Source organism: Labeo rohita, chromosome 15 (genome assembly GCF_022985175.1).
Source record: "Labeo rohita strain BAU-BD-2019 chromosome 15, IGBB_LRoh.1.0, whole genome shotgun sequence".
Taxonomy (NCBI): domain Eukaryota; kingdom Metazoa; phylum Chordata; class Actinopteri; order Cypriniformes; family Cyprinidae; genus Labeo; species Labeo rohita.
This window is the reverse complement of record NC_066883.1, coordinates 1,883,523-1,895,875: the sequence shown is the minus strand read 5'-3', so window position 1 is coordinate 1,895,875 and position 12,353 is coordinate 1,883,523. Positions and strand designations below refer to the sequence as shown.

The 12,353-nt window shown below is 34.4% G+C and overlaps 1 protein-coding gene across 1 annotated transcript in view; it reads right to left on the bottom strand.

Annotated features, from left to right (window-relative positions):
• Window positions 1-636: 636 nt before the first annotated feature.
• hephl1a (hephaestin-like 1a) overlaps window positions 637-12,353 on the bottom strand; it is a 30,144-nt gene continuing 18,427 nt past the window's right edge. Inside the window, 9 exon segments of the mRNA XM_051129326.1 lie at window positions 637-1,721; window positions 1,823-1,858; window positions 6,109-6,268; window positions 7,079-7,218; window positions 7,322-7,547; window positions 7,640-7,746; window positions 7,852-7,980; window positions 8,265-8,404; window positions 8,543-8,758. Of these exon segments, the coding sequence (XP_050985283.1) occupies window positions 1,642-1,721; window positions 1,823-1,858; window positions 6,109-6,268; window positions 7,079-7,218; window positions 7,322-7,547; window positions 7,640-7,746; window positions 7,852-7,980; window positions 8,265-8,404; window positions 8,543-8,758 (1,234 nt within the window). The 3' untranslated portion in view covers window positions 637-1,641.

Genomic DNA, 12,353 nt, shown 5'->3' with positions numbered 1-12,353 from the left:
GTTATCCTACCTTTTAGCAGAATATGCTGGGAACTAAAATAAAACTTGAAAACGCAATGCTAGATTCCAGCTAGAAATTTGTTGTTCTAAGAATCTTCCGAGAACATTATGCTATATTCTGGTAATGTTTTCAGCTGCAAGTTTTATGTTAGTGTTTATTGATAACATTGTTAGAACATTATCCTCTAACATTCTAATAAAGATTTAATCGGGAAGCTCTAACTTTCCCATGATTTTTTAGCCATAGCACACTGAGCTTTACCATTAAGAACAAAAGTTCAAACAATACCATAACAGCTGGACAAATCAGACACATTGTTATATTTTATTTTAAAAATAACCCAACAAACCTGTCACCCAACAACCGGAATGGATGTCAGAATGTCTGTGAACTAACCCCAGACAATAGTTTCCTTCGATAGAATTCAGAATCAGAGAGAGCTTTATTGCCAAGAATGACAAGGAATTTGTTCTGGTGTCACAGGCTTCCAGTGCACAGAGACAACAACAATACACAGACAATAAAATATGCATATGAAAAAAACAGTTAATGTGTACAACCATACAAACAACACAAATAATTTATTGAGTACTTATTCATCCACTCACTCATTACTCAACACACTCTTACTCAGTTAAGGTGGCAGATGCAGTTGTGGCCACCATCAGTGCATTCCACAGGTGTGGAATTTGAAAGGATCTGAAAGACTGCAATTCTGCTGCAGGTACATCTGATGTATTTTGTTTATAATCCTACCTCAGCTAAGGATTCATTATGTCTTACTTGTTGGGATTAATTCGATCAACTGTTTCCCTGGTGCTCAAACCTGTCCTCAACAGCCCAGCACTGCACTTTTTAATGTCTGCTTCATCTAATACATCATTAGTGTAAACTGCAAAATCTGGGGTAAATTCCAAACAACCTTTGTCTCTTACTTATTTGCAACAATTAACAGCAATAAAAAGAGATTCCTGTTGTATGATAGATGCCATTGTCATGGTAACATTCCAGTTGAAGATAGTGAAAAAATAATTCACAGTCTTAAAATAATTCAGTCTTAAATACTGTTGCCATGTCAACGCATCAAACTTTAATTCTTTTCCGGTGTTTTTGAGGCAGTTAACTATGTTTAGAATTTCATGAATTCAGCTGATTGCTGAAGGCTGTAATACTGTAATACATAATTATAGGCCTAATCTTTTCTGTTTTTATGAGTTAAAATAACAAATAAATGCATAGAAACAGCTCTACTGTACTGTACTGTCAATACAGTTTTATATAATCATTTTACAAATGCTTATAGATCATTAAAACATTTTATAGATGACAGTTTTATATATCGTTCTCTTTTTGTGTGTGTATCTTTCACACTCTTGCTATCCCACAGTAACCCTTTCATTGCTGTAACTCAACAGCCAGACTGACAGCTTTAAAGTGCATTTGCCTACTGTGCAGTTTTCCTGAAGCCACCGGGGTTGTGGTGCCACTGAGGCTTGGGCCTGTCATTGCTGCTTGAAGCTATTTTCAATAGCTGTTTCCTTTTAAAAGCTGAGAAGTTTTCCTAACAGCTTTAGAGTGAGACAACACTTCGCAGCAATAAATATCCATTCTGTTGGGTTCATTGATACTTCAATATTTTTTTAGTCTGATACAAAGTGTAACAGAACCAATCCAAAGAGACATGATATCACAGTAGACAGGCTTCCAAAATGTCTGAAAGCTGGGGAAAAAATTTTTTAAAACAAGTTTTTACGTTGTATATAAATGTCAAATCAATATCTAAAAATATAAACCATGCAGTGAATACAAATGTTTACTTACCACTGTCTGGATGTGTCCCATCTCTGCTTGATGACCCTGATGAGTAAAATACAAATAAAAACAGTCTTAACAACATATGCATGGATGCATGGATTTAAATCCATTCACGACAACTGTCAGCTGCAACATTTCATTTCTCATATTGTAGTTTCACAGAGTTAGTTGTACAAAACCTAGATATACAAATGAAAAGAAAAACAGATAGTATGTGATCAGACCAGTCCATGATGATTATCTCATCACATAGAAGCAGCTACTATGCATTCAACATAAAGTACTGACCTCACCACTTTACAACACATACATTATTGCAAAGGACAATCAAATAAAAGTCAAGGGTCAAGAGCCCAACTAAAGCAAATATTAATCTCCATGATGGTGGCATCATTTTTAAACCATAAGACATCAACATTTAAAACAGCTTCTGTAGTCATCTGACAGAAATAAAGTCAATCTGGGGTGCGTTTCCCAAAAGCATCGTTAGCTAACTATGGTGGTTAGGTCTATTGAAATCTATTAGTAATGACGGAACTTGCGACCATAGTTGGTTTTGGGAAATACAGCCCTGGTTAGTAATGAGTGAAACTGGTATTGCTGTTTGTGGAGTTGTTTAATCATCCTGTGCTGAGATTTTGAGAGATTTAATGTTTTCTTTTATTTCAGCTGATTTAAGGCTATGACTGAAATCACTTATAGTTTTTGTTTTTCTATTTCTTCAGCGATTCAACTTATTAACACCAGGTGATCATCACTAATGCTCAACCAGCACTTAATTAATCAAGTCTAGAATGTACTTAGTAAATGTGAAATGTTATGTTACTTACACATGTTACATTTTGTAAAAGTTTTATCTGCCAACTGGCATTTAGCAAGTGTTAATTTTAGGCCCTGCTTATATACTTGACACACAAACCCCATCAGTGGTGAAAAACAATCACAGATGAGTTTGGTACTATTCACCCAGCATGCATTCCAACATGAAGCTTTTCAGTTGATTGTCACCATTGTTGATTATCTCATCCTTCTGAAGCAGAAGATAAATCTTTTAATTATCTTTTATAAAAAGATAATTAAAAATGGCCTAGTGTTATAACACATTTATTTGGCAGATTGAAACCACTTGATGACAATTTTTCCATCTTAAGTTTACAGTTTGGCTTCGTGTCATTTTCCCAAACAAACAAGTTTAGAGCAAAAAATCAGGTAAAATTAATATTAAAAACCGAGAGCAAACAACACAACTAAAAATAACATTGAAAACTTTAGCCTCAATAAAAGCTTTTGTGGATGTATGATTTACAGAAACTAGCTGGCATATTACTGTACAAATGCCTGATAAGGTCTAACAGTGTGCGCAAATGTCTGTCTGCAGTGTAAGCAGTACTGAAAAATGTATAGTTGCTATTGCTTCTAACTGTCCCCGTTTTTTTTTTTTTTTTCTCCTTGTGCAAATTTTCAAAGCTTTCGGTAAACACCGTTTCAAATACAGGTTCAAAATGTGTGTTACCTTTAACAGTTACATTAATTTTAACAACTAGTTATCAGAATATATCATAATATGATGGCTACACCTTAACCTTGTAATCCTGCTTCTAAACCATGTGGGCAGTTTGACCAAAAAGTTAATCAGATTTTCACACAAGTTTTGAAAATTGACAAAGAGAACACAGTTAAACAAATTAGATGAAAATATATACATTGTCATTTGTTTATTATGAAAAATTATTCAGCGTTAAATATTTGTGAGTTGCAAAAGTATGTAAATCTCTAGGATCAGCAGTTCATTTGAAGGTGAAATTAGAGTCAATCTGTTCAGAAGTGTTTTCAGTCAATAGGATGACAATTAGGTGTCAGTTAAAATTCAATTAAAGTCTGATCATATTTTTGAAAGTGAATCATGGCACAAACAAAAGAGTTGTTGTTGCTCATCAGGCAGGAAAAGTTTACAAAACCATCTCTAAAGAGTTTGAACTCCACAAATCCACAGTCAGACAGATTGTGTACAAATGGAGGAAATTCTAGACCACAGTTACCCTCCACAGAAGTGCTCGACCAACAACTAAAGGCCTTTCTCACATTGGTTAACGTTGAAGTTCATGAGTCCATCATCAGGAGAACAATGAACAACCATGGTGTGCATGGCAGAAAAGACAAGAAAAACACAACTCTCCAAAAAACACTGCTGCCTGTCTGCAGTTTAATAAAGATCAGTCAGAGGCTATTGGATAGATGTTTTGTTGATGAATGAGATCAAAATATAATTTTTGGTTTAAATAAAAGGGTTTTGTTTGTAGAAAGAAAAACACTGCATTCCAGCTTAAGAAGAACCTTATCCCATCTGTTGAAAGTTCAAAGTTCAAATTTATTTCTAAAGACAAATAGAAGACCCCCTCTAGACCGCATCTTAGACCGAGGAACAACAAGAAGTTTCTGTGATTGAGATCGTAATGATCTCGTTGACTTTTGTTCCTGGATTAGATCAGCAATATAAGATGGGGCTAAACCATGTAGAGATTTGAATACAAATAATACAATTTTAAAATTTATCCTAAAAGTAACAGGCAACCAATGCAATGATTTTAACACCGGAGTAATATGATCGAATTTGCAAGTGCTTGTAAGCAGTCTTGCAGCCGCATTCTGGACCATCTGCAGTCTATCTAAAACTTTATTTTGAGCACCATAATATAGCGAGTTGCAATAATCTAATCTCGAAATAATAAATGCATGAATTACTTTTTCCAGATCTTTCTTGGATAAAAAAGGCTTTATTTTTGAAATCATCCTCAATTTAAAAAAGCTCGTTCTAACGATTTCATTTATTTGCTTGTCAAATTTAAGTGCACTATCACAAATCATCCCCAGATTTTTTACATGATGTTTTCTAAACAGGCTCAGAGGACCCAGCTTAGATTCAACTGCGTTATCAAGTTCGGAGGAACCAAACATAATCAATTCTGTTTTCGATTCATTTAGGCTCAAAAAATTTGTAGACATCCATGCCTTAACTTCATTAAGACAGGCCAACAATCTTTCTATGGCAGTGGAGTCATTTGACTTAAGTGGTATATACAGCTGTGTATCATCTGCATAGCAGTGAAATGACACACTGTATTTGCGCAAAATTGAACCCAAAGGAAGCATATAAAAAGAAAAGAGAAGAGGTGCTAAAACGGACCCTTGTGGAATGCCACATGATAAAGGTGATGAAATTGATGTACACTCACCCATACAAACATAGAAACGTCTAGTTAAGAGGTAGGACTTAAACCAATTTAAGGCATTTCCAGAGATGCCTACACATGTTTCAAGCCGGGAAATAAGAATGTGGTGGTCAACCGTGTCGAACGCTGCTGTGAGATCCAACAGCAATAGAACAGTCACATTCCCTTGATCGGTTGCCAAAAAAATGTCATTAAAAACCTTCAATAACACTGTTTCTGTGCTATGGTGCTTCTTAAAACCCGAATGAAGAAACATGGTGGTGGTTGTTATCATGGTTTGGGCCTGTTTTGCTGCATCTGGGCCAGAATGACTTGCCTTCATTGATGGAACAATGAATTCTGAATTATACCAGCAAATTCTAAAGGAAAATGTCAGGACATCTGTCCATCAACTAAAATCTAGAGAGAAAGTGGGTCATGCAGCAAGACAACGATCCCAAGTCATTCATTCTACCAAAACATGGTTAAACAAGAACAAAGATAATGTTTTGGTTACCAATAACGTTACCTGCAGTTATTGCTTCAAAAAGGAGTCATAACCGATACTGAAAGCAAAGATTCACATACGTTTGCACCTCGCAAATACTTAACACTGGATCATTTTTCTCAATAAGTAAATGACAAAGTATATATTTTTGTCTTGTTTGTTTGATTGGATTTTCTTTAAGGACTTGAAAATCTGATGATGTTTTGTGTTATATTTATGCAGAAATATAGAAAATTCTATAGGGTTTACAAACTTTCAAGCAGCATCGTAGTTTAGTTTTCAATCCCCAAGTATATATTTAATTAATTAAATTAATATAACCGTGCAGCCCTAGTTCATAACAACAGTGAACTGCAATTAACTACCTTTTCAAGTGGTATGGTTCACTACTGAAGGGGTGTCCAACATGAACCGGCTCATCAAGGTCTTCAGGATTATTAGAAACTTCCATGCAGATGTTGAAGCAAGCTGAAGCGAAACTCTACCCTCTAGGAGCAGAATTGGACACTAATGCATGTCCTTATGCTAACCTTGAAGGCTCTTAGAAGCATTGTATGAAAACTTTTACTACTAACCTTTCGGATAAACAGTGACTAGCGTCTCCATGCCCGCATAGATGTGGTCGGTCACATGGCAGTGAAGCAGCCACTGTCCAGGACTTCCTGCAGTCATTTCTATGGTCTGAAATGTTCCTGGGAACAGGCCGTATACACCAGCACGATGAGGATGATCCATCTGTGGAGAGAAAATGAGAGTGTTTGAGAGACATTTTAACACTTAAGTTGTATTTATACATTAGTGTGTTTCAGGAGCAGATCTACTGGGGTGGCATGGGGTGGCATGGGGTGGCATGGGGTGGGGGAACCCATTTAGTATCCCAAAATATAACATGTAAATGTAAGCAGAGTTTCCTAGTCTAAAATGAATATTTTTTGTACATCAAAAAAAAAAATAAATAAATAAATAAACAAATAAATAAAAAACTGGTGTAACCCAGCCAACGTAAAATGCTGCTTAAAGGCTGGTTCTTTTAATGAATGGTTTAAAAAGGCTTGCAAACACTCAGGTTACTGACTACAGCATTAGTATGTGTGAATTATCAAAGTGTCTGCTTTCATTATTCATTACCATTCAATGTAAATAAATACATACATACATACATACATTTTTAGTAAGCAAAACAAAATAAGTAAATCAATTCAATAATTAATAAGAAAAACTTTAAAAATGTTTTTGCTTGTGTGAAAAGCACATGTGATAAATTTACTGGAAAAGGCTATATTGTATTGTAAATTACTAAAGGCTATATAGGCTGAATGTGTGAAATGTGTGCCCTAGATATTCATATTTATTTTCAATTATTTTTAGACAATAAAATGATTGCTTTGAGGAAATTAAACTGATTCACGTATTTATGGACATGAATGTGTATGTCAGGCCATAAATGAACAAGAAATACACATTGACACTTGTTTTAATGTCAACACCCCTGATTGTCCACATGCCACCCTCTTTTGATCCGCCCTGGTGTGTTTATGTAAATACTCTGTAAATGAAGCTTTGAGCATGGAAATGAACAGTGTGCATGTCCACTTCATTCCCCAGTCCTATCAAATACCACTCAGTCTTGTCATTCTCTGTCATATTTAACCCATGGAGGTTAGCATACAACTTCCCGTTAATACCTGTGGAAGAAAAAGAGAGAGTTTCTTTAAAAAAGTCGAACTGAAGACACCGTGTTTTTCTCCAGTAAACTTGTAACACAGACATTGACACACACATAATTACCATGCATTTTGTTGCTCTCCATAAAGTCCCCATCATATTTGTCAAATTTTTCTGGGTCTGTGTTGAGGTACGTTTTTATGTTTTCATCCAGGTAATGAGACATATTCTCATCAAACACCATAAAAAGGAGGGCAAATTCTTTATCAATGTCTTTTCTATGTCTGTTGGTGTTCAGGGTGTTTTTGCGGCACACTATCAGTGGACCCACCAAACCGCTCATCAAATCCTGAAAAACATTTACATAGTAGACCTGTTAATCTACAATTATACTGTAAAAACTCACATTATCAACTTCACTTATTGCTTTCATCTTTATACCTCAACTAAGCTGACAGAGGAGTAGTAGGCATACGTTATACAGTTTGGATCTTTGGGACCTGGACCTGATCGTGTTGGAATGGTCCAGCTGTAAGTCAGCATATCACCTATAACACACATAACACATATACACAGAAAGGTATGTTTGTAAGTATACCATACAATCATTCCTGTCCACATAAATAAATAAATAAATGTGTGTGATAGCAAACCTGGCTGAACACCATTTTGATGGGTTTTACTGGTCTTCACTCCATGGGCATGAATAGAATAAGTCATGCTGGCTTTATTTTTAAACACAACTTGGATCCTCTCACCAACCTCAGCTCTAATGATGGGTCCTGCAGATAAAATGAGAGTCACTATACAATCACAAAAGCAAAGGTAAAGAGCTAAAACAAAGAGACTTGCTTCATTAATAGTGATTCTTCTTTTAACACTCACCTATAAATGATGCTTCACAGTATTGTTACTATTTTCAACTCTTGTATGTATGTATGATTATTGAGAAGCAGGTTTGAAATGACTTTAGAGAGCTACAGAATTTCAAAATTTACAAATAAATCTCCGGAGTGTTTTCAGGTTAAAAAAAAAAAAAGTGTTTCCAAAGTCATAAGTGCCATACCCATTATTTCCAAGTGTTCTTCCTCTGGAATCCTGGGTTTCCTTCTGGTAAATGATTCATCTGTGTATTCACAAAACACCACCTTCTTATATTTAGCACCAATCTGATTTTCTGATTGTTTGAGGTAAATACTTCCAGGGCTGAGTAAAGCAGGAAAAATAAAAGAAAACGTGTACACATCTCAGTTGGAGTGTTAACTCTACCCAAACCTGCCCCCCACATCCTTACATTTTACAACTTGCCTTAAGAGTGATATGCTTATAAGTTTGTGTGTATACCTTTCTTTCAGTATAGTTTTGTATTTCTTTAATTCCCATATTTGGTCTGGGGCATAATTCCACTCAACTTCCTCTGCTGCTATGTAGTACCGTACTGTGGAGGTGAAATGTTCTGCTGCAGGAGTCTTTGCTGAACAGGACTTGACTTCATAATGCTGACGCATGCCAGCTTGATAGTGATCACCCGTAAGACAGCTCAGCTCAAACTGGCCTGAGGTGGAAGAGCATACTGATGAGTAAATGTACTGCCAAAAAGAATAATACATGTTTTGTTTATATCTTTTAATTACTTAATACAACAGTAACAAATAAACCATTGGTAAACCATTGTTGTGCTAAATCCTACACCCCCTTGGACCCCAATGGGTGGCAATTCCCATAATATTAAGATTATAATGTAGCGGATCAAAAAAAAAAAAAAAAAAAAATATATATATATATATGATTAAGTCATGATTAAACTACTTCAAAAAAGATAATACAGTATGTTTGATATAGATTGCCTGGATATTACATTTGTGGTAGTATTTTTCTATTGTGATGTTTCAAAGTATTTATATTCCTGTCTGCGTCGCTGCTGAGTTTGTAAAAGCACTTTACAGCTTTGCTTCTTAAATGGCTAAATATAACTTCAGTATTATCATACATTTGATATGTGGCAACACAAATAATCTTGATATCCGACATAAAAAAAAGGGGGTATTAAAAAAAAGAGAAGATGAAGATAACACTAGGACATATTTGTCCAATGAAAGTATTCTAAAAACAGCTTACAGATTTTTAAGACGTAGTCAGTTTTCTGTCTTACTGTCACTTTATTTAACAGCATGTAAAAAAATCTAAAACCCAGTGGCAGTAAACAGGAGGGACTGCTGACTTCCTATTATTGTCGTCTAGCTAATGAAGTTTCAGTAGTTATACAGACAGAGTGTTAGTTTTAAGCATTTTAGGCAGAATAGCAAACAATGCTATAAGGAGTTTGGGTATGTTGAAAAAAAAAGACACATAAAACTTTCCCCCAGAAACACACGATAGAACAGGCTTATAAAGAGTCTAGTAATGCAGATGGTTCAGTGAAGGCAGGCTGAAGCGAGGTCAGGAAATATTTTGTTTAGTTTAGCTCTGATCAAGTGAGTTCTGAACCACCCTGAACTGAATGAGTGTGCCTGGCATAAATTGATGATGTGTGTATTCAGTCAAGGATTGAGTAACAAATGTTTTCCTCAAACTCCATGTTTAGTAGCCCCTTCCAAAACACCCTCTACAAACCCATTAAGGAAGGTTTGTATTTAATTTTATTTCATTTCATTTCATTTTATATATACATTTCATTTGTATATGTATTAATTTCTGTCTGAGAGCATATGTTGGGTAACATCCTGAATGGTAAAGTACTTGGATTAACATGATGATATCATTTTAGGTCTAATGTTTACAAATAGCAGGTAGCTGTTTTACTGGTTGTAACATGATATGGAGTCGTGTCTCACGTGACTCACACATACTGTTGGAAATAAACCCATGGTGGCATATACTACACCAAGTGTTAACTTGGGGAGTGGGTACGCAAAACCTATTTTACTCATAAACTGAAAAAAATTAATTGTAAAACCCTTAAAAATCTTGAGGGATCAGAGTTTTGACGTCTTCCCTGTAACACTCATCTGTCCTCAACATGAGGTAAGATTACCTAAAGTCAGCATTAACCCATTTTTTTCCCACCAGTCACAATAGTGACTGTAAAAAAGGTTTTCATTGATAAAGCTCTAAAAGCCTTACTGAATGATATTTAAGTGTACTTTCTGCAATTATGGGAAAAAAATAAGTCTCAATTAAATATGTGCAGTTTCACATGGTTAGTGCAAACCGTCAAAAGACCAAAGCAGTTAATTTCCTGTTTGCACTTTGAGAAGATGATGACTGCATCAAGACTTCAAAACGAAAGGCTAGTAAAGTATGTTAACATTATTTTTGGTAAACATTTTCTTGAAGGTGTCTAGCATTAATATATGAATTCACATATATTCTGTTTTGTTAAGTGCTGTCATAGAATGACTAAACATGTTGATGGTCACAATAGTGTCTGGTGAGATAACAGTGAATTTAGGTTTACAATATAAATCCAATTGCAGTTGTTAGTGAAAATTACACTAAAATGTAGCAATGACAAAATATTGCACTAATTTAAAATGTCAAATGTTACAAATAAGTTACAATATTGATGTTGTAATATTGGTAGCACTTATATAAAAATTTGACGATATATGTTACAAAAAAGTAACAATTTTGAAATATGTTAATGGTTGTATCAATGTTGTATTAGGTGCCACAATTCTTTCATGAGAACAAAACTGATTTTCACTTTATCTTGTGTTTTAAATTTTATTTTAGCATGTTGCAAGCAGCCTAGTAAATACACACAGCTTTTCTTTAACTCTTTCCTCATCATTGACTATATTTTCTGCCTTTCTGTGTTGTCACTATTATATGGTAAGGGGTGCAATAAAAAGCTAAACAAAATATCGACCCAGGAAGTGGTTTACGACAGTGGAGCTATGAGGTGTTGATGGAACGCTCCAAAAAATGTTTCGGTCTAAATTTAAATTTCATGTATTTAAATTACATACAAATTTTCCATCCATTTAGATTACATAGATTTAACATAAACAAATTAATAAAATTTGTGATTCATATGCATCAGTCATACATAAATGAAATGGGTAAGATTTATGTAATAGTTCCAAGTGTTCAGTAAACCCTGCTCAGTGTTCACGTGTTTCCACAGTACAGAGTGTTAAATTAGCATCAAAGCAGTGTTGGAGTTAAAGAGATAATTATGTGATTATTAATCATTAATGATGAATACCTGCTGTTAACAAGCAGAATCACTGAAGGAAAGAGAAACACAAAAACTATAGGGCTAATAAAGTGTGACTCACTTTAAACTGTAGAAACTTCTTAATATTGTTAATTCATCTTTATCATTAGAACAGGTACCAAAACTTTGATTGTATAAATATCATTAGTAAAGCATTACGGTAACACCTTCTATAAAGCCCACATTTATAATACATTATAAGGGTATTCTTAATGAATGTATAATGCATTATAAAAAACCTTATATATATATTCATAAGATGATATATGTTATATCATCGTATGAATATTCATAAGAACAGTTTTAAAGTATTATAATATTTACTTATTTGAAGTTATACCTTAAGAGTATGATGATTTATAACACACAATGAACATGTTGCATCCACTTAAGTTACAATGGATGTGGACAAATGAACACTTATAAGTATAGTTATAAAAATATATTTTTTTTTCTCAAAGAGCCATAAGATCAGATATCAGATCAGATGAATGTGTAATATGACACATTTGCTTTTAACTATTTTTACTGTAATATCACTTTGATCATTTTGATGGTACCCTTTAGTCACCTGCTGATTAGTAACTCTGCAACTGTCAACTAGCAGTCATAGGAGTATTAGTATTATGTCTGCTAAATATGTGCTAACACTTTATTTTGATGGTTCCCCACAAGACAAACTGACTATAAGTAACTTTGCAAGTACATCAATATTCTACCTAGCTTAACCTTAACATAAGCCTACTAATACTCTGAGACTTAGTTGACATGTAGTTGCAAAGTTGCTTATAGTCGACTATAGTCAGTAAACTAAGGGGAGCATTAAAATAAAATGTAACATATAAACATTGCAATTTTTTTCAGCTGAAATTATTAATTAGCTCACATCAGTATAAATATTACCCTCAAAGGGAACACTCAAATAACACTCCA